Genomic DNA, 22,799 nt, shown 5'->3' on the forward strand with positions numbered 1-22,799 from the left:
ACAATCTTTTATTTCTGAAATCCTCCCCACTGTGCACTCAGCACATCTCTGTGCAACTCAGCACTGAGGCCCTTGACTGTGTCCTTCTTAGCGTGTTCCTACATATATATATATATATACACACACACACACACACGGCAGCTCATTAGCAGTCACCTTAATGTGTCTAAATGTAGTTTGCGAGGTGGAAGGTGGTTTGCGTTATTGATCTGGTATTGAATGTTGGATGATGCAGTGCCCTTATGTGATATTGAAAACATTTAGGGCTCGCTCTGTCGGTGTGACAGTGGCATGAAAAATCTCTCTCTCCCCTCCTCCTCATCTATTCCCTCGCAGCGTCCCCTCTGCACCCCCAGTTTGTAAAATGCTGAGATGGATTTGCTCTTTCTATCTCTTCTTCCTCTCTGTTTACACATTTGTATTCCCTTTTATCCACATGCGTAACCAGAAACATTATAGCTATTTTGACAATTTTGTTACCTATCTGCACACCTCTGCTCTTCACAGCCGGAGGTGCTGCATCTTCATCACATCTGACTTTGACAAGGTCATGTCAAATTCACACTTATCAGAGGCAGTGTACAGGCGGGCTACAGGAGGAAATTGAATTTTCTGTGACAAGGTCTTGTCAGGGCTCCGGGAGCTGGATATGAAGTCAAGATCCACCAAAACCTTCAGCAAACCAATTGCTTCCAATTCTGCCAGCTTTCCTGCTGATCCCTGCAGAGTTATCTTAGGGACAAAGTGAAATTACACGCTGCTGTAGAATCTAGTATTCTTACACGATATCACTGCAGATATGCGAGATAAAAGAAGACTAGAGATACTGAGAGATAATGCACAACAGGTTTATTTTTCATGAAAGTACGCAGCGAGTGTTCTTTTTGTTTCACAACACAAGCAGTGCTAGAACGATCCAACAACTCTGATATCAGCGCCTTGCTATTGTTACACTTGTTGGTTTAAAAATGTGCCACCATGCTTCGCTGATAAGCAAGCAGCGCAGCCGTCATTGGTCCCCAGAGCTTCGAAATGGCATGAGCATTTAAATCCTTCCCTGAAGCGAACAGCACATTAAGGTCAAACAGAAGCAGCAGGTTTATTCAGTTATCAGGCCTGTGTTTTGTCAACAGGGTGTGCTGGGGTTTATTTGGTTTGGCACCTTAGGGAGAGCAGGCCCTCGACTCATCTCCTTCAACTGTTCGACTGACTGCCCGTCTCTCTAACCGGACATTTGCTCCCACCCACTTCGCTCCCTTCTCTCTCTCACTCCCCCCCCCCCGCTTTACTTCCACTCCTCCATCTTGATTCATTCTCTCTTTGCCCTCTCTGTCTTCCACTGTTTATGCTCTTGTCTAATGCCCCAACTTCCTTCTTCTCCGTAATTCAGTCTGCATAATTGATCCTTCTGCTCAGTAAACTGCTGTCTCTTACTGTATCTTCTTTTCCTTCTCTCTTGTCCCGCTCTTTGTTCTAATTCCCTTCGTTCTTAGTCATCAATCCCTCGTCTCTGCTTCTGTAATTGGAATGTCTGTTGCTTTCGTCTATCCTCTTACTCTCTCTTTCCCTCTTAATCTCTCTCCATCTCTTCTTCTCTTCTTTAGCTTTCTTCCTCCTCTCGCTCTGTCCCACTGTTCAATTCCCTAGTTGTCTCTTCCACCTATGTCAGAGTTTCTCTGTAACCCTGTCCAAACTGCCTGTGCTACTTTCCTTCTCCTCTTCTTATTTGCTCCCTCTTTTCTCCCCTCTTACCCCCTTAACAGCCCCCCCCCCCCCCCCCCCCCCCCCCCCCCCCCCCCCCCCCCCCGCCTTCCATACAGGCATTTGTATTGCAGGCATCTGCACCACCCTTCCTCCCCTAACGAGGTCTTCTGCTTCTTTTTTTCTTCTGCACATCAATCATTCACTCTCTCCCTCTTTTCACACACTCTTCCTCCTCACCCTCGTTCTCTTCTAATGGCCAAGCACACCTCCTCCCACTCCATCCTGGTGGGCATTTTTTGAAGGTTAAGTTGCTGTGACACTTTTACAGTGTTTCACTAAACCCATCCCCCTCCCCCTGATTGTCCCACCCTCCTTTCCCTCTGTCTCCCCCCAGCCACTACACTCGTCACCGCCACATAGCACAGAAAATACATAAGTCACGGACGCATGCACTCAATTCTTGGGGACATTTGGGCTGATTTGATGGTTGAATCACTTGATTACTGTACAGAGGACGGGAAAGGGGATGTGACAGAAGAAAGTCGAGCGAGTCAGCTAAGACGGGAGAAATGGAAACAGATGCAGGATTTTATTTCATTTCAGTCCAGCTAACCTGTCTTGCAGTGGCAGGATCATACTGACAGTGTCCACTCCCCTGCTGCTACATTCTGTCACACACTCATCTCCCCCACAGGGAGTGACTAGGCCAGTAATAAAGCTTGACTCATCTAACCAGAATCTCACACTGAAGCTGAAAGGGGGTGGTTATGTTTGAAGAGTTAATTCCAAGTGAACAAGTTAATACTTCAACAGAACACTGGCCTTGGTACACTTCATGTTCACTCTTTTGGGAGGATTATGTCTGAGGGATACATAAAACATGCTAATATGCTAAATAATTGTCCATCCAAGCCAATATACGCTGAATATCTAGTGTTTATAGTAACATGCATACAAGCTAGAATTGTCTTTAAAATGTCATTGTTCCAGGCCGTACTTTTTTTTTTTTTTTTACATGCTACAAAACATAAAAACTAATTTCTCCAAAGGTTGTCCATAAAGAGTTTGTACGCCAAAAGTGTCAAATATAGTCGATATTGGAGATGCAACGAATGTGAAAATCATTCAATTACAATAACAATTTTGCCGTTTCAGATAGCAATGTTGTTTTTCATAATCGTATCTGGTTTTTAATTGATCTAGGAGACTGGATGTATTTAAACTGTTCTTAGTAGTCCGTCCTCTTGTAATGTGACGAGTCTTACAAACTTCATGTCGCTGATCTTTCCCAGAGACGCCCGGCCGGTAAGGCACCCGGCAAACTTTTTCTTTCACATTTGACCATTAAAATAAATCAATTTGTCCAACAGATGACATCTTCTGACAAATTAAAAACTTCTTATCTGAATCTGAATATACTCAGCTGCAACTGAGCATGCCACATTATTTGCAGATGTGCTGTACCAGGGCCCATATTAGCTGTTACAGATGTTCAACCTGTATATCGATGCATCCCTAGATAGTCACTGATACCTATAGTCAAAACCAACAACAACAATGTGTAATTAAACGGAACTGAAACTACTTGAATTGACATGAATATTTTTTATTCTTCAATCAAACATTAGCATTATTAAAATATTTTGATTTTTATTCTTTTGTTTTTCTCTATCATCATCAGGCAGAGAATGTCTTTGGTTTTAGACAGGTGATCTGGCAAAACAAGCAATTTTATCAAATTCTCTGCGATGGATATATATCACAATTTTCAGGCATGAATAAATAATTCATCTTGAAAACAACAGGCAGATCATGTTTTATAGCTTTAGTTGCAACTCAACTAGAATATGGCACAGCTTTATTTGTATTCAGCTATTATACATATTATTACATGTTACATGTTATTACATTTGCAAAGTATATGTTCCCTTTTTGTTAAGCAGTAGATTTTTGTTTTTGTTTAAAATTCTCAATAAACCATGTCAAAATACATTTCTAACTGTTTAATTTATTTGAAAAACAAGAATTCAGCATTCACCAGCAGCGACCTTGAGATGTTGTTTTTCGGTCCAGTCAGTCAGCTGGCTGCTGCTCGATGGGATGATGCACTTGGTGTTAACTCAACACAGACGCTATTGTTCTCAGCCTGGGTTTAGAGACCCTCCTCTCTCCCTCTCCCTTTCTGCCTCCCCTTAGACTGCCCCCTCCCCCCCCTCTCCCCTAATCCAGGTGAGCAGAGGGAGACCAGTGAAAAGGCCATCTATTGTCCTCCCTCTCCCCCTCTATTCCCTCCCCTTGCACCACACCTGTATCAATGAACAGAGCTTCCTTTGAGTGGCGGCCCTAGAGGGAAAGTGGCTCTGTAACAAGAGATGATTGCTAGTTTTTCTTCAAATGGAGGCGGATGGAGGCTTCTTTTTGTTGTGTGGATGGCCCACTGTGATGGCTTTTTTTTTTTTTTTTTTTTTTTAACAGGTTTTCTTGGATTCCGAAATGTTTCTCACGGGGCATTTGTGTGCAGAAAAAGTCAGATATTTGCCAGTTGGTTTGCGATGTCGATGTTTTTTGCCTGCATGTATCATACACTCGCTCGTTACGTGCCGCTTGCTCTCCTGGCTTCCTATCTTGTCCTCTTTAGGAAGAGCCGGCAGGGAGGGGGATGAGAGAGGAGACGACAGAGAGCAAGAAAGACGCTATCTTCTCTGCTGACTAGTACTTGTCACCACGGCCCCTCTGGGTGTTTGCTCGCTCCCTCAGGTTGCTGGGAGCCATCTCCTGAACCCTTCTCCTGCCTTTTTTTTAAGAGCTCTTAAAGGAAACACTTTAACCGCTTACCTCTGTCCTTTTTCTCTCTCTTCCCCACTTTTCTCTTCTTGCAACAAGCTTGCGGGTGATTCGTGCACCAGTGATTCATGAATTTCACTCTGGCATGGCAAAGTCACGGGAGAGGGGGGGCATTTGTGTGTGTGTGTGTGTGTGTGTGTGTGTGCGTGCATGGATTGTGCATTTGAACGACGGAAGAAGGCTGCATGCTTGGGGGAAAGGTAGAGGGAGAAAGAGAGCGGGAATGTGTTCTGATGCCAGCCGTGATTAGAGCGGTAGCACTAGCCGTTTAAGCACACATTTAAATAGACACAGCCTCTGGTAGATGGGGGTGGTGGTGGTGGTGGTGGTGGTGGTGGTGGGGATGCAGTTCCTCTCCTTGTGTAAACTAACACAAGCATTTTCAATTGTTCTGGTTTTAAATAGAAGTCCCCCAGGCTCCACCAACTTTTCCTTGTTCATTTGTTTATCTCTCCATCTCCCCCCTTTTTTTTTTTTCTCTCTCCACCGTCTCACTCTCCAGTTTGTTCTTTACTCTAGACACAGAATTCCTTTATCTGGCATAGTTTATTGATGTCTTCCATAGATGTTTCCCTCCTCCATCCTCCTCCTCCTCCTCGGCATTCTTCTACATGACCCCCTCGAATGTCCTCATGTTGCTGTCATCCCTGTGCCAGTCAGTTCTTTTCCGCCCTTTCACAGTATCCCCCTCCTCATTCCTTCCAGATGACTCTCCCTTCCCATGTCTCCCCCATCATCACCTCAGTCCATTGTGGGTTATTTTCCTGCTTGTCTCCCTCTCCTCCTCTTCTTCATTTTTAAACACTTTTCCCTTTTTTTGCATCACTCTTACTTTTTCTCTCTGAACTTGACTCCTGCCCGTCTCAGGTTTTAGTGTCCTACTTTGATTTCATCTGCCTCCCCCCTTGCTCTTTACCTCTCTCTCTCCTCTTTCGGTTGTTTATTTACATAAAGAGAGATTGAGGAAGGGCTGTCAGGAGGGATTGATGGATGGTGAGAGGCCACGGGTGAAGGGATCTGGGTGTTTGATGGACGCTCTTGTCAGTCAGGATGCTACTTAAAGATTTGGCTGCTTGGTTATTGCTAAAAGGTCTTTGTGAGGAGGACTTTCCAGCTTTATTAAGGCATTCACCTCCAAAAGCTTGCACTCTTAGATCTAAAACCATTTCCTTAATGTGGCCTCAAAGGTCCCAATGATTTAAAATAAACAATATATAGATGTATATTGGCATTTCCAAACATACAACTGCCATCACCGGAGACACTGCTGCACTGCACGTCTGCCCTTTTAAAATGCTCATCCCTTAAAGATGACATAATTATGCAGTGTCAACGTGTGACAAGCTGAGCTTAGCTGCATTAGAGGAATTAATATGCACAGCGTAGGAGTCAGCCTGTCCATGATCTTCTAATTTTTACAACCACTCCCCTCAGCTCAGCTTGGGAAGCCATCACAATCCTGGAGCGAGTTACCTCCAAAGCCATCAGGGCTAATGTTTGATTCCCCCCCCCCCCCGGCAGATTTTAGACTTGTGTGATTGCCATCTATTTTTCATTCATTTGTCCAGAATAATGATTGCTCTTGAGCTTTCATTTAATGCTGACTCTGGGGTTAATTGGCCTTAAAAGAATCAGATAGAGACTGATATAATGGTCAGGCCAGTCTGATCACAGATTTAATGAATAATTCAACAGTAGAACTAAAACTTGGTAGATTTCATGTGACATCTTGATTTTGCTTAAGGCACATTTTTATCAGTTACTATTACTATTGTCTGTGTTAACCACTGAGTTAGATACTTTTTGGAGACATTAAGTCCTCTAAAACTGATATAAAAAATAAATATGTCTCTTAGGAAGTAATGGTGTGTCATAAAAGAGTTATTTAACCTGCTTTGTTTCAGTCTGACACACGTTTAAAGTTGTGTTACGACTAGCACCAGTGAGGAAGGGAAGTGAGGAAGTGAAGTTGGAGTTGGTGCAGCTGCTGTGTGTGCCACATATCATAACATCCAGTACAGGTCAGTGCAGTGAGTGTTGCCTGAGATGTTTTTAGAACATTCATTTTGAAATCTTTCTGCAGTACACTGACTGAGATAATAAGTTGCAGAAGGAAGAGGACACAACTTGAACCATTAAACACTTACACATCACACAGTTTTGCCTTTGTCTACTTTATTATCTACAAGGCCAGCACTAAGCTGTGTAATGTCTATGCCAAATCGGTAAACACAATGTAAATAAGAAACATGTGGAGCTGAATAGATTTGTTGACTTCAAGCGAAATGACAAAAAATTCCCAGTTTCATCCTCTCATCTGTGAGTATTTGCTGCTTGTTTTGTGCCTTTTGTGAAAGATAATTTATTAACTTTATTTTCTGTGTTTTACACCGCTAAGAATCCAAAGACGTTGGTGTTGAGGAAATTGCCGCTAACATGTTATGAGCCACATAATTAATCCTTTCATCTTCAGATGAAATGATGAGAAAAAATATTGTTGGTTGCTGCTAAGCTCTGCAATTTATTTTTATTTTTTGGTAGTTAAGGACTCACAGTACTACAGATACCAGAGGGTACCCAATAAACAGAGTTGCAAAAGTGCTTAAAAATCAAAATGTGTAGAGGTATAAGGCTACCTAAAGGCTGTCCTTACATTTGGAAGTCACAAGCCAGTGTAGCACAAAATCATTTACATTCAAACCCAGAGCCTCACTTGATTCTGTAACAGCAGGATGGACAGGAGAGAAACCGAGCTGCAGAGATCATGTGAATGGCATGTAGCAGGATGTGTAAGAGGAGGAGGGCAGTGCAGGCCTGGTGTTTGGAGGTGAATGTATGTTGGCAGTAGCTAAAGGGGGGAAAAAAGAGTGAGATCACAATGCGGGAGGAGAGAGAAGCCTGTTACTGAACCATCAGCAGCAGTAATGAGACACAGGTGCAGCCTGATAGGGGAAGCACATCCCCTATCAGAGAGGATGATGGGCAGGCTAGAGAGCAGTCTGCGGTTCTGTACTACAAGACAAAAGACTCTTTGCAACGTTTCACTTTGATAGAACATTATTACTTATTAGCATGCTCCCCCACAGGAGTTCTTGAACAATCACCCGAAAACAGTAGGCACCCTGGGGACATGTCATTACTCTTGGAGCCCAGGCAGTTTTTTTTTTTTTTCCAAACTCTCCAATCATTTGCATCTATTTTGGGCTGCCAGTGCCTAGTTAAAAAATCATAAGAGCAACACATTAAAAAAACAAGCCTGACACGCAGTCACATCATAGGAATAATTCTGGGGCTTTGTTTGTAATTCATCAACAACTCTGATCATTCCATTTAGACTTGGTTTTCAAACATATGCTAATGAATGTGGAGCCAGGAAAAGCCGGCGTGTTGTTCCAACGCTGAAAGTGATTTCAGCACATGATTGTTAATGAACTTATATTTGGAGTTTGCTTGCTAAAAACAGAAAATACGTGGATTGGTTCACAAAATCTGCTTTGAAAATTGGTAAGCAGAAAGGGGGGGGGAGATTAAGGAAGACCGAGGGGAGAATGTAAGGTGACAGATTGAGATAGTAGAGAGACGAGACGAAAAAAGGGGACAGGCTGCATAGGAAAAAGGTGTTAAGACAGCGTCAGGGGGATTGAATTAGAGGAGTGTGTGAGGATGTGAGAGGCAGATACACACTGTCTGCCGCAGGCTATAGGTGGGGTGACTGCTGTTGCTGCTATCCTTGTTTTTATACTTCACCAACTTTGAGATCAGTCAAAAGGCATGAACCAGATGGAAGGTTGAGGAAGGGAAGAAATCCCGGGAAAAAAAACAATGGTGTGCAGGGTGTGTACAGAGAGGAGGGAGAGGCGAGTGTGATCGAGAACAGGTGCGGTCAGCAAGTGCGTGTAGTTGCAGAGGTTTGTTTGAGTGTCAGACATCAGAGAGAGTTAAAGAATGGTGTTTGTATTCAGCCAATACTGAGTGAGTAAATACTTTGGAAGTGCATGCTGTGGCACTTGATTGTTCTTTCAGGCAGCAGGCTGACTGGAGGAGGAGGGGGGGAGATAAAAGGGAAGGAGACATTGAAACTAAAGGAAACTGTGAAGCAGCAGCTATGTTTATTCCACCATGCAGAGACGCGGACACAAACTGAGCTTTGTGCCGTGCCTAGGCCAACTTAATGTTAGAGCTAGCTGTGTGACGCTAGCATGCACTGCTTAGCTCTTTCCCCTTCATTTGCTGCCAAATGACACCGCTTACTCTGCTGCGGGGTTGCCCTCGCTGCCAGCCGCTGCTATCATGAATGAACAGTGTGTACTTCTCAGGGTCCCTACCTCTCCTTGGGGTGCTTCTCCGCGGGGCGAAGGTGTACACTGCAGGATGTAAGATGATATTCATGCTGAGGGAGCCTTGTTCGAGCCGTGTTTGATGTGTCTCATTTTCTAGCGTGAGCATGAATAAACACATGCAAGTAAAACATGCACATGACCTCTGCGCTGCCCCTGCTGCGTTGTATGTATTTCCTTTTTGCTATTGTGTTAAGGCAGCACAACTCCAGTGGGGGATGAGGGATAAGAGGGGTCATTCATTCATCTCGCACACACACACACACACACACACACACACACACACACACACACACACACACACACACACACACACACACACACACACACACACACACACACACACACACACACACACACACACACACACACACACCTCCCTCCCTGCAGGCCTTTCATCTTTACTCTCACAGGCTTCTCTTGTTCTGTCAGAGAGAGAGAGTGAGAGTTAGAAAGAGAGAGATTGAGGAAGGATGTCAGGGAAGGAGAAGGGTTTGGATTAAAAAAGGGGCAGAAAAAAGTCAAACAAGCGATTCAAGTTTCTTGTCCCTCTGAAAAATCATCCGCCAAGTGGCCCCTCCCTCTAACTCCATTTGTGGAGAGAGTAACAGGTTGCTAAAGCTCTCTGTCTCTGCTTCCCTGCACTGCCAGCTCCTTTTCTCCTTCCTCCACTCTCCATCTCTTTAATTGTATCCTTCTCATCTCATCCCCTCATTGCCCCCCCCTCCCCTCCTCTGTCCATCCCTTGCTCTCCCTGGGGCCTGCCTCAGTAGGTCGGTTCCAGTCTGTCTGTTTGCTGATGACTCCACTTGGAGCAGATGTGATGCTCAGCAGCTGTTGCTCTGCTCTGCAGCAGCACCCACTCCCCCCCCCTCCTCCCCCCCCACTCCATCCTCCTCATCCCCCTCATCCTATCTCTCTCTCCCTTCCTCCCTTCTAAGGTCTCTTATGTTCTTATTTATCATCATGTTTTTTGTTCCCCGCCTTTTGACTGTAAATTGGCAAAGTTAATTTAATATTTCATCCCCTTGTCTCCTCCGACGAGCCTCACCAATTCGTTTCGCTCCTCATGCTTTCTGATGCAGCTGTTAACGTTCAAAGCATATTAGGGCTTTAGTCGTAACAATGCGTCTGGAATCTGTGTGCGTTTGTCTGCCACATGAATGCCAACTGCCACACTGCAATCATGAGAGACAATTGCAGGCCATTGATGGCAGCATTGTAAAGGGCAATGGGAGGGTGTTTTTTCAACATAAATCTGCAGAAGTGTGGGTGTTTGTGTCACTGATAAACAACAACACACTGTTGTTGTTCAAAGTTGGGCCCAGAGCTAGAATTAGAAAATCTATGTTTAGATGTATACAGACAAAATGGGACTTGGACACTCACAGAATGATGAAGTGGGTTTTATTTAGCCTAACTCCCATCAGTGGCCTGTGCATCTTCTGTTAGACTTATTAGAATCCTTATTGGCTTTTCTGTGTTCATTTGTTTTCTCTCTGCCTCTGCCTCTGTGAGGATTAGCTGGCTGTTGAACTGAGCATCCTCTGACAGGTGCCCTCTTGTCTGAGATGAGAAGAGGCAGGAGGAGGAGGGAGGGAGAGGGGATACATGTCACTTTGATGACTTCAGCCTGGAGAAATTTGTTCCTGGACAGGCATGTGTGTGTTGCAGAGGGCGTGAGCGCGAGAATAAGCACGTGTCACATCTGTAATTGGCTGAAGCTGCCGCCGCGCTCAAACCTCGGCCTCTGATCTCGTGGAAATCTGGTTTCATCGTGGCAGATCTGCCCGCTAATCAGCACTCAGAACCCTCGCAAAGGAATATCAAACCTGTGCTCCTCTCTGGAGGCTGGAATATCAACCCGCTTGGGATTAAATCGCTCCAGAAATCCCCTAATGGGAAACGTTACATGTAGACTAATTTGCGGATGTGGAGATAAAACTTTGTCCTTTGCATTTGTGTGTGCGTGGGAGGTTGTGATTGCTGTGATGGTGTGTGTGCAGTTTCTGTGCACATGACCGAAACACTGATAAGAGATATCGAGCGCCACTTTGCCCCTGTGCTCTCAAATGATAAGATTGTAACAAGGCCAGATCAGTGGTGACTCTGTGTGCACTTTACCCTCCACATTCTTTTTTTCACTGTGTTACGAGGATTCCTGGTGGCACACAGTACAGCGTCACTGGGAAATTCATAAGGGGGAATCATCACTCATTCCTGGTTCCCCTTTGAGGACTGCGCTAATTAGCCAGCGTCTGTGATTAGTTGGCTTGTGTTTGATGTGCTTCACTCGTCTCCCTCTCTGCTGAAAAGGCTGCCTGCCTGTGCTGCGAATTGGCTGTGAGGTGCACCAAATACACACTGGCAGACACGCAAAAAGAAGACACACATGCCATGTACGCAGCAGCAGATTTTTCCCTGCCTTTTGGAGACACTGCAGGTGGCCTCAGAGACACAGTATCAAACACCAGTAGACAAACACACACACACACAAAGTCACATACATGTGAGCTACAGTGCTCTAAACCAAAGCACCTACTGTAGCACTTCTACAGCACTTCTGTAGAAAGTTGTTAATATTTTACTACTGCATACCGAGAACTCAGTTTGCTTTCACTTCACTTTGAGCCTGTCATTGAAATTCCCCTGAAAACCCAGCTGTTACACTGCTTACTGTGGCAACACAGGGTGTGGGTGGCTAGCCGAGAAGAGGATTTACTTAACTTAACCCCAAGTGATTACAGCTAAAGATGAGCGAATTATGAATGTAATTAAATTTGTACAAATCCCCCCTTTGCTCCCCTTCTGCATTAGGTCTCAATGGCAAAGCACAGTAGGGAAAATCCATGCTGCGTTTAATACGACACAAATAGGAGCGATTCCTTGGTGTGTGACGGAGCACCGTCTAATTGCACAGAGGCTGTGATATTGAAGAGGCCTGCCTGTCCTTGAAGCTGGTCACTGGAGCATGGCAGGGCCATCGCTGTCTATTCATACCCCATCTATCTGTTCCTCACTTTTCTGTTCTTTATTTGTCACTGTGCCTTCAGGGGGGAGATGGTAAACAAAGGCGGCTCCAACCCAGTGTAATGACAACCTGAGAGGGCATGGCTCCAGCAGCTTGTTTGTTTTTTAGTGTGTCATCTGCTCCTCCTTATGATCTCTGGGAAGTGACTTCAATTTTCTGACAGTCAGATCAATTGCAGCATCGTTGTGGCTGCTGAGCTGTTACTGACTAAAACCAGTGTTCATACTGGTATTGAGGGGAATCTAGATTCACCGCAGTTTGTCTGTTTGTCTTCACAAACAACACCTATAGCATCATTCCTGCCATCATGCAGCTTTATGTTTAAATTGAATAATTAGGTTTGGTTTTATGTGTACTATTTTTTTAAATGGCCAATAAAATAGAGTGGTTTAATTCCCTTACATTCTTATGTTTTATATACTACATCCAGATTGGATGTAAAAAGTTAAGCATTTCTTAATTAGTAAGTGGAGTTAATGTAAGTCACTTTGATAGTTACTTATTGAGTTTTGTGGCCTTGGCTTCTGTTTGTAAGTGTAATAACTTATCAGTAAAGTTGATAAATCACATTCTTGAACGTCATTCCATCGAAACACATGGGATTGGATTCTTTTGTGACCTGAAATTGCAAGAAAAAATAATTAAAGAAAGCTTATTAAGTATGTAGCTTTTGTTAGATGATAACTGTGTCTTGTCAGATTTCTTTTTTTCTTTTCCCGTCACTGTAGCGTTTTTTTCCCCAAGGATAATTACAATTGTTTTGCAGTATATCTTCATAATTGTTTTACTTTACTTTGGTTGTATAATTAGTGACGACACATTTTCACAGTTCTTCCTTTAATTATATTAACAGGGCGACTTGAGAGGAAGTAACAATTTATACGTCGCTCTCGCTTTGATCTGTCTCTCTCCTTGAGCTGTACGTCTGTTTGTCTATTACTTGTTCATTCATTTATCAACATCAAAACAAGACAGCATGTTCCCAAGGCAAGTTGTCATAGTGACTGTCCTTCAGAGAATAATCAAAGTTGATCTTAACATTCAGTACAAAGGGAGGATGGGGGGGGGGGGGGGGGGGGGGGGGGGGCACGGCACGCTACGCTTTCACACAACCTTCTCATACGTCCTCCCTGCTGTATATTACACTTCTGCTCCATTGTCCCTTCAAAGAAACTCTGGTCCAAACCTTTTTTTCTCTCTTCTACATTCTATCCCCGTTTCATCCCCTCCCTCCTCAGTATCACCTTTCCCCTCCTCCTTTGTGGGAGAACTGATAGAAGGTATGTGTTAAAGTTTCATCTTACCTGCCTCCTATTGAGGCCTGGAGACAATAAGCTGTTCACCTCCACCCTCGCAGCTCCCTGCAAACCTGCGGGAAGGAAACTGTGACTCAAACAATGCGGCTGTACTGATACACAAAGCCTGCCATCTCCTGCGCTTTAATTGTTCCACTTATCTTTTGTTTAACGCTCTTATCATTTGGGTTTGTTTTCCCACAACCTACCTGTGTGATGTTTATTAATTGTCACCATTTACTAGCCTCATTGTTATAAAAATCTAATCTAAAAGCATGCACCCATTAACTCTTTTTTTATTTTACTCTATATATACTTATTATGCAACCGTTTTCTTAGAGTGTGACTTGAAATAATAATCAGTTCCAACTTTTGCTCTTGTGTTTGCAATTTTGTAAGAGCAGTCCATCGCTACTTTTTATTTCACAGTGGTGGGTGTCAAATTTTGGATCATAACTCGCCTGTCCTCTCCAATCCTTCCCTGCAGACTTCTTCGCTGCCCTCCTACACAGACTTCAGTAATTCAATCCAGCTGGTTGTTGCTGGCGGTTGTGATGGACACAGTCATCCGTTTATCATAATATTGGGACACACCTCCTTGTTTGTTTGCTTGTTGTACCTGACTTTCTGCCTTCCATATGGCCGTCATTGATTTGGTAACATGCTGTGCGTGAGATCCTCCTGACAGATTGACTGTACTAATAGCGGTCTCCCGCATTTTAATCCTTTAACGTGCATTATAAATTGGATTAGTCGCTCACCCCCTCAGCTTTGAATGACGGTTTCCTTGACCAATTGGCTTGTCAGGAGTGGGCTGAGTGACATCTCCTGACACAGTGGGAAGAGCAGCTGGGAAATGAACCCCGCTCCTCTGCCAAGGTGAAGCAAAGGGTGAATATTGTCAAGAAAAACCTGGAAAACAGCTGTGTTTGGATCTGGGGTGGGGTTGCTATGGAATTCCTCTCACTTTAACAGATGGCTATTTTTTTTTTTTCTAATTCGGAGAAAAAAGATCACACCCTATCTGAAATATCCTCCTTGACACCTCGGTAGACTCTCACATCTGAGTGTTGTTAGAGGGGTGAAAATAGGACGCATAATCACATTATGTTAACAGCTGACACACTGAGGGAAGGATGTATACACACATGCACACACCATATGATTGATTAAGATATAAGGAGACAAACATACCTACCTTGGACATCCGTAGAAGGTACCTGGCACTTGTCTACAGCTGTGCATTTGTGCCTGAACCTTGAATTCATGGCAATTTAGGAAGTGAGATGCGTCACACCCAAAAACACATACACACACACACACACACCCACACTGCAAGGTAAGCTTACTGCAGGAGCCGATAAAGAAGTACAAGGTCTCAGTATGCATAATAGGAAATAGATTAGGATATTTCCTAGAAATGGAGCCAAGACCTGTCTGAAAAACATTTTCCCAAAGCCACAGATTTGAATTTCGTCCTTTCACACTGGCTGCAGATCTGTCACTACGGTGGCCCTGCAGTTAAAACCCCCCCCAAACTCCACACAGGGATAAAATAACATGCCCAGTACAATTACCATGAGCAGCGATGGCACACAGGGCTAGAATGAAGAAGTCAGACGAAAAAAGAACCAGCAGAGTCACAAAAAGAACTAGTCAAGGAAGAGAAGAATGAGCCAGAGGGATGAAAAGGATTTATTCCGAAATGAAAAGACAGGACAGGCCTATTTCGCAGAGGGAGGGAGAGAATGCAAAAAAAAGAAAGTGAGCGATGCCGAGAGAAGGCGAGGGTGGTGGAGGTAGAATGATGTGCAGAGCCCGAGTAGACAAAGCAGATCCAGGAGCCGCAGGGGAGCCGGTTGTCTGTCAGCCATCCAGCCAGTAAGTTATTCAGTCACTTATTCAGTGGGTTTGCAGAGATAGCAGTGGAGAGGCCTTATAGAAGCAAGCAGTTATTTGTTTGGCTCAGGAGAGCTGTGTCCTTTTCTGCCCACAGTAAACTGCAGGTTACAAGAAAAACTTCACTGACCTTAAACGGGCTGAGCGCCAGATAAAAACATGCAGCAACATAAAAAACTGCCCTGATAATTTTTCTTTTTTTTAGTGTTTTATACTTTTATAAACCTCTACCAGAAGTCACTCTATTCCTTAATGTCCCAGAGTGCTTCTTTATTCTTTGACCATCTCACTCCTTCACTCCCTTTCCCCCTCTCCTGGGTCAGGTACAGTGTAGATGTTGGTGTTTATCAATAATAAAGAGATGAGGGGAGGAGGAGGGGATGAATTATTTACCCCATGGAGAAGAGTGCCTTTCCTCTGTGTATGTGTGTGTGTGTGTGAGCGAGCCAGTGTGTTTCTGTGACTCTCTACCTAGCTGTGGTTATGGTTTACCTCGTAGTTATATGTGTGAAAATGTGTTTTGTCTCACCTCGACCACACACGTACACACACACCTTTTTTGACTACTTTGCAAGTCGTTTTTATATCTTATGCATGCTTTCTCTTAGCTTGGCAGACGTTAAATGATTAAGTGAGCAGTGCGTGTTGCTTTTTATAATGTTCAGGCTGATAAGAGGTGCGATATACTGCAGCAAACAAAAGAAACCGCCGTGTTATGTTTGATGGATCAATTTTGCTCTGGTATTTTCACTCGAACTGACAGGATTCTCTTTTTAGACGTGTTTGACCGCCAGAGCTTGCTAGACCTCAAATATTCTGTTTGTGATGTGTATATAACTGGGAATTGGAGATAAAGGCTGAGGGAGAGATAGAGGTCCACAGAGAAATGTGTGCACAAGCTATTGTGTTTGTAATTTGATGTCAAGTTCCTGGCTATTAAATGGCCTAGAGATCCCATTGGGGATTTCTCCACTTTGCCAGTTTCTGATTTTTCTTAAACTCATGCATACTGTATAGACTAATACTGAAAGCAAGATTTAGGTCACAGTCCAGATTAAGATGCATTAGGGTTTGGGCATTTTCTAGTTGCAGTGTACACATTTTCAAGAGTTTGAAACTGTATTTTTAAGGGTTTTTAAACTTCCCTGCTGGGCCCTTTTTCATTAAGATGATACACTTAATTGAATTGGCAAATGCTTATTTTTGCAAATGATATTCACTGCAGTCCTAGGGCATGTTTGTTATAAACAGGCAACTAAATAGGAATATGCATCAGTATACAGATGCATGTGTACACAAACACACACACAAATTCATCAAACACACACCTCCCTGTGCCTATTTCTCCTCCAGCTGTTCATGTCTCCTTGGCACTTTGAAGCTTGCTCATGTCTCCCCGTGTCCCTCCCTCCAAACCCCCTCTTTCTCCTTCGCTCCCCTTCTGTTACTTTTCATGCATTTCTGCTTCCCTTCCTCATCTCTGCCTGTGTTTCTGACTCTCCCTTCTCTCTCTGCACAGTCAGTTATCAAATGTTTCATCATGTCACTGTGAACAAAGTGAAATGTAGCACCCTTTTCCCTTTTTTTTTTTAACCTTTTTTTCCCCCTTTGCTCCTGTTGCATCACAAGGGCTGTTTTTTTTTTTTTTTTACCTCCTGTGTCTCCTGCATGCAACCTTGCTGTAACACCAACCCTATTTCAGCACTTTCTCTTTATTACAGTTCCAACTTAATTGACATACATGTTGATCTTTGAGTGCAGACCTTATGAGATAGCCTTTGAAACAGAGTGCTTTCAACCAGAAATCTCCAAAAGTAAAGCTTCCAGCATGAATGGATTATAGCAGGATGTCATCTGAGAAGTCTATAATGAGCAGTGGTTACTTCTAAATGTAGCTTTCCCATGTGCTATTGATTGGCCCCTTATAGAGAGCCAAACGGAAAGGTCAATGAGAAGACGAGACACATCTCAAGTCTTCATTTCCTAGTTTTATTCTTGGCTTGTCAAACTGCCTTGCCTGTCAAAGCTAAGCTGTATTCCCACTCCGCTCTCTGCATACCAAAGTATCCACGTCTAAACGGCTATGTGTGTTTGCATGTGCGGTGTATGCGCCTTCATTGGTGTGTGTGTGTGTGTGAAGGTCAGAGGATTCGATGCAGCAACAGTGTCGGGTAGCAGCAGCAGCAGCAGCATGCAGCAAACATCAGGTCGGGGTTGGTGCAGTTCCAGATTCCAGCTGATAGGTGTTATTAGTGCACACAACTAGCAATTTGGACATGACACACAGCCTGAGACGTGTCACTGTTGGTTTCGGTATAATAATGGCAACATCACACAGAAGTCAGAGTTGTAAGGGCACTTACACAGACATTTTAAACTAGAACGTCAGAAAGCGTATGGCAACTGTAATACTATTTGATCGACCCTCCTAATGAGTTTTTAAAGCTGCACAAACCAGCTAACAGGGTTCCAAAGAGTTGAAAAGTCGGCGCCCAAATTACAGGTGCATCGGTCAAAAATAACTGCAATATTACGTTTTCTAAAGCGATAAAGGAACCATAGTGAAGATTTACTGCAGACTCCCAGTGGCCACAAGCTGTGAGGTTAGCGATGAAACATTTGGACATTCACAATTACTTCACAAAAATTGGATGCTTATCTATAAAAAAAGGCTCTGACTTCCACGTAGGAGGCAAACGGTAAGAAAGTAAACAATCTCAAACAGCCTTTCGAGGTGAAAGCCAGCACTTTAATCTCATACAAAGAGCGAAAACAATACCAAAATTTGTCACTGTCCCAATACTACAAGTTGCGCTGTACAGAAATACAACCCAAGCAATAATCACAGTATTGAATCAGTGTGTCTGTGCCAATGTCTACAAAAAAACAAAATTGCACACTGGGAGTCTCACAAAGCTGGTTTTTGGAAGAGCTTTCATTTAGAAACCACTTGTATCCAAGGCTAGAACACAGCCACAGGGAATAAAAGCTCGACTCTTATACAATGTAAGGGTAAAAAGGATCGTATCAGATCAGCCTTTTACTGTTTTTGGGAAACCAGCAGAAACCAAAGCATATGCTGATTAATGTTTAACAAAGTGCTGAATATCTACAAACAGCATAGGAGTTTTATGACATGCAATTTAAGGTGCATTATGAAATGTTGTCTGAAAGATGAAGATCCCTCCACATGCACGCATCATATTAAATTTATTATAGGACCAAACTGACATAATTCATGTCCTTGTAACCCAAACAGGGTTCTATCTGTTTGAAAATGTGAGTGCTTTTGTTTTGTTTGAGGAAAGCAATAATTAATTTTCCAAAATAAATTTTTCCATCATCAGAAATACTTGTTTTATTACATCATCAGTACCACCCCGCGGTACATCACTCGGCATGTCCAGTCATCAAGTTTAAAAGGTGGGCTGGAAATCATTCTAAATCCTTAAAGGCTATGTTGGAGGAAGATAAGTCAGGGAGAGAGAAGGCAGAGTCAGACTCCATCAGAGCAGAGGAGTGACGCTTCACCCTGCACTCCATACTGCCCGCATCAAAGCTATTATTCTTCAAGGAGGGGCGATGGCTGGCACACAATAACAACAACAAGAGAATAATAGAAATTGAGAAATTCACACAGAGGTGGAAGAATAATGAAAGCCCAGAATGCTTATTGAGACAGCAGTGTGGTGGAAAGGCCAGAGAAAATAGTCTCTCACACACAGTCTCTCTATCTCACACACACACACACACACACACACACACACATATACACTTTGTGTGTAAGGAAGCAATCTCCAAGAACATGGAGAATGGGGAAGCTTCATTCTAACCCACCTGACAGTGCATAGCCACTGGCTTGATGAAATGGCAGAGTCAGTGAGCTCTGAAGGCCATTAGATATTTTAGGTGATGGCCTGCGCTCCCCGTCCCCCTGACGCTGTGCTTTTCTCCGCTATAGCGAGGATCAGGCAGAGGACATGCTATTAGGCTTTACATTCAGGCAGCATTCAGGTGGATATATGCGCATGTTAGTTTTATAAGCCAAGGCTGGCTTGAATGGTCTGTAGAGAAAATTAGAATATTGAGATTTCTCTTGCTTCTTTTGGCTCATTCACTCAATTTCTCAGTTTTCTCCGTTCGCTCCAACTATTCACAGCCACAGCGTTTCTCACAAGGTCAGGTGTGGAGTCTCTCCTGCCTCTCACTTGCTCCACACCTCCCTGCTCCTCTTCCCTCATCTGCCTCTTCTCGCTCTGTTTCTCTCCACCTGTACCACTCCCACCGCCTCTCCATTTTTAGTCTCTCCCATAGCATCCCTTTTGATTTCTCTTTCTCACCCACTTCCTCTTGTATTTCCTGCTTCTAATGTCCCTCTTTTTAGTCCCTCAGATGTCTCCCATTAACCTTGTTTATATCTTACACCGTCTTCCCTCTTCAAGATCCTCTTCGTCTCCTTTTCTCTCACCACTTTTCTCTCTGTCTTTTATTCTCAATTCCTGGCACTGCTTTCTCTTCGCACACTTTCATCCCCACTTTCTGTGCACCCTCCTTCCTCCTCTCCTCCCCTGCTCTGATCCTACATCACTTTGGCATTCCCAGGCTGTCTCTAACGTCTCATCCTTTTCATCCTTCCATCCTCCCAGCATACTTCCTCCCTCCACTTTCCTTCCTGATTCATTTTTCCTCTTCACAGACGAATGGTGGGAAATATGGAAATGTCAGCGTGACCAGGCGGGGGATCAGAGAGTTCTATGTTAATATGGCTGGGCTGTCGCTGTGCCATCAGCATAATGTGTGTGTGTGTGTGTGTGTGTGTGTTTGTGGGAGATAAAGACATAATGATAGGTAACAGTGCTTAGGAATTTGAAGAGGGCAGTTTGTGTGTTTGTACATTTGTTTTTTTATGTGCTGGTGTTTCTTTTTTGTCACCTGCAGGCAGTGATGCTACTGTAAAGTAGAGCAGCTATGACATAGGTCTTCTGTTCTCACTCTCCTCTCCTCCAACTCTCTCTCTCTTCCTCTCCTTCTCCCTCTGTCGTTCCCCCTTTCTTCTCAGTTTTACCCTTGAACCATCTTTTATTCTCTAATTCCCTAAGTTCCTGTCGCCCTCTGCCTCCCTCTCTTCTGTTTAATAAGACCAATGCTCTCTAAATATTTATACCGTCAATTACTGTTTCGATTGCCACCTCGCTTCGGCATTTCTGAAAGTCTGTGCACACGCACAAGAATGCACACGTTGATTTTTTTCTTCCCTGCAACTGCTGTTCAAATGACACAGAGTCTCTGAGTCGTCAGGGCTGGGGGATTGGGGACTATCGGGAAGGATGAGGGCATCCAAGTCTGTGTATGTCTTGTGTGTAATATTCATTTCCCTGGGGCTGAAAAGAGTCTCATAAGGCCGGTCCGTCTCTCTGCTCAGCTCTGGCAGGGGCTGACCTATGCTGGCTTTCCTCTTATTGCCTCAGAATGACAGACAACAGGTCCAGCCCTGCTCTGCCCCCACATCCTGTGTGTGTGTGTTGACACTAAATCCTTGCATTTGTCCTCATGTCTGTGTGTGTGTGTGTGTGTGTGTGTGTGTGTGTGTGTGAGTTTTCACACAAGGGATATCTGAAGCAGAGTAGGTTTATACAGTGCCACATTGAATTATGACCTCTGACATGTCAAGCTGACTCTGTCCATAACACCACAATCAAATTTGTAATCAAGGGTTTCCACAATATTTCGTCCTGCTCTGCTACAGCCTTCGGTTTTCAGAGTGCAGCTCGAATTCCCAAAACTAATCTGTAGTTAGTCCAACCAGTTCAAGAAGATTGACAAACAGTTGTAGTTTTGAACTTCACTAAATGCTTCAGACGCGTAAAGATCAGAGGCTGGAAGCTCAGCAATGAAGTTGTCATGTGATATGTATAGGATGTTATATAGGATCCTTTTACACCTATTTGACCAATTATGTGTGTTGATTGTAAGACATAACAGACAGAAACAGATAAACACAGATCTCCTGCAAAATGTATCACCCCTTGTCATGACAGGAGGACAACCAGTTAGATATGGGAAATACACACACACACACACACACACACACACGTAAATGCAAATGTACGTCAAAACAACGATTATTAGGAAATGGGGGCAGAAAGACGCACACATACACAAGACCAACTCTGAACACAGACAGCAGGAGCAGCATAAGTACACGTCTTTTCTGTTTTCTTCTCCTTTATCAATAAAAACGACATTCACACCAATAAACAACTTTGACTCAAGTAAAAAATAGCATCAGTTCAGTTACTCTCTCTAGCTCAGTACAGCTCTCTGCTGCTCACACAGGCCACTGCGGTTGTCCACAGGTTCCTCTGTGGCTACAAAGGGGTTGTTTTGTGGTTGCAAATTGGGTCGGTCCTGGGAGAGCAGATGTTATTCTAGGAAAGGCTTGTTTTCCTCCACTTTCCCACTCAGTTTTCTACTTTGTCCTCCCTCTTCCTCTCTTCCTCTTTATTGATATCTTCAGCTCCCTTGAAGACAGAAGGTGTAGGGTTTATTGCTAGTCAAAGGAGAAAGACAACACTGCCCTTTCCTCTTATCTCCTCTTCTGTGTGTGCTGTTTCTTTTTTTTTTTTTTTTTTTTCCATTAGCCCTCTAGATCATATTAGTTTCAACACAACAGCCTTGGCTCAGCACAAACTGGTGGAACCAGTTCTGCAAGTAATTGTTTATCTTTCAGGGAAATTGTCTTCCATCTATGCTCTTGTATAAGTACATATCTTTCTGGTAAACACATTGGAAGCACACAAATACGAATACACACACACACACACGTTGAACACCATCTAGGCCTGGCTAGACACAGTTTAAGTTGTGTATCCGCAGGTAATCCAGTCTTAAAACAGGTGCCATCTTGCTGACATCCACTAATGCGCGCTTACTCATACAAGTAATTACATTTTCACAGAGACCTGGATTAAACACACAGAAACACACAATTTTTTCACACAAACAGATTGTCGCTCTAAAGCTCCCTCGCTCTCACTGCTTCTCACACGCCTACTGACACAACACACCAAGAAAAGCATATTTATTTTGAATCTTTGCTGTTACACAGGAATGTGTCTGCTAAGCAAATGGCAGGCTTTAGAAAAGCATCCACATGATTTACGACTTATGAGGAAAAGAGAACTGCCTTTCTGCTTCTGCTTTTTTTTTTTTTCCCCCCCCCAACACACATCGCCTTGTTTTTTAATTTTTTTTAATTTCAGTCTCTCTGTCCACTAACGCACAGTCATGGAACGATACCAGACTCTCGGCCTACTTGCCCGGGTTCACTAACGCTGTCCTCTGTTCTAGCAGACACTTCCTTGCTGTCCTCATTTATCATCAGGAGGCTTTGTACCAACACGATTCTCCTGCTCCCTCTCCCCCATCCTCTCCTAGCACAGGAAGGCAGGATACAAGTGAAAATAATGTCTCTCTTTCTCTGTTTTCCCCAGGAGTGTCGGGTCAGCGGGTGAAGGTGGAGCCGGAGGTGTTGTCATATCCTGGCCAGACTGTCAACCTGCGTTGTGCCTTCACTGATGCTGCCGGGATTCAGCTCACAATGGTCAGAAACGCACACGAACACACACTCTCATGAACACCATTGTTTTCTTTTTCTTCACTTAGGATTTGATTACTCCTTCATACCAC

General features: G+C 43.7%; 1 protein-coding gene across 3 annotated transcripts in view; it reads left to right on the plus strand.

The window, feature by feature from the left end:
• Positions 1 to 22,799, plus strand: part of si:ch73-22o12.1 (nectin-2) — a 77,923-nt gene that overhangs the window by 6,052 nt on the left and 49,072 nt on the right. For all 3 annotated transcript variants that reach the window (XM_020649129.3, XM_020649130.3, XM_020649132.3), the window contains exon 2: positions 22,604 to 22,713. In XM_020649129.3, the coding sequence (XP_020504785.2) occupies positions 22,604 to 22,713 (110 nt within the window). The remainder of the gene's footprint in view (positions 1 to 22,603; positions 22,714 to 22,799) is intronic.

This window comes from Labrus bergylta, chromosome 8, assembly GCF_963930695.1.
Source record: "Labrus bergylta chromosome 8, fLabBer1.1, whole genome shotgun sequence".
Classification (NCBI taxonomy): Eukaryota; Metazoa; Chordata; class Actinopteri; order Labriformes; family Labridae; genus Labrus; species Labrus bergylta.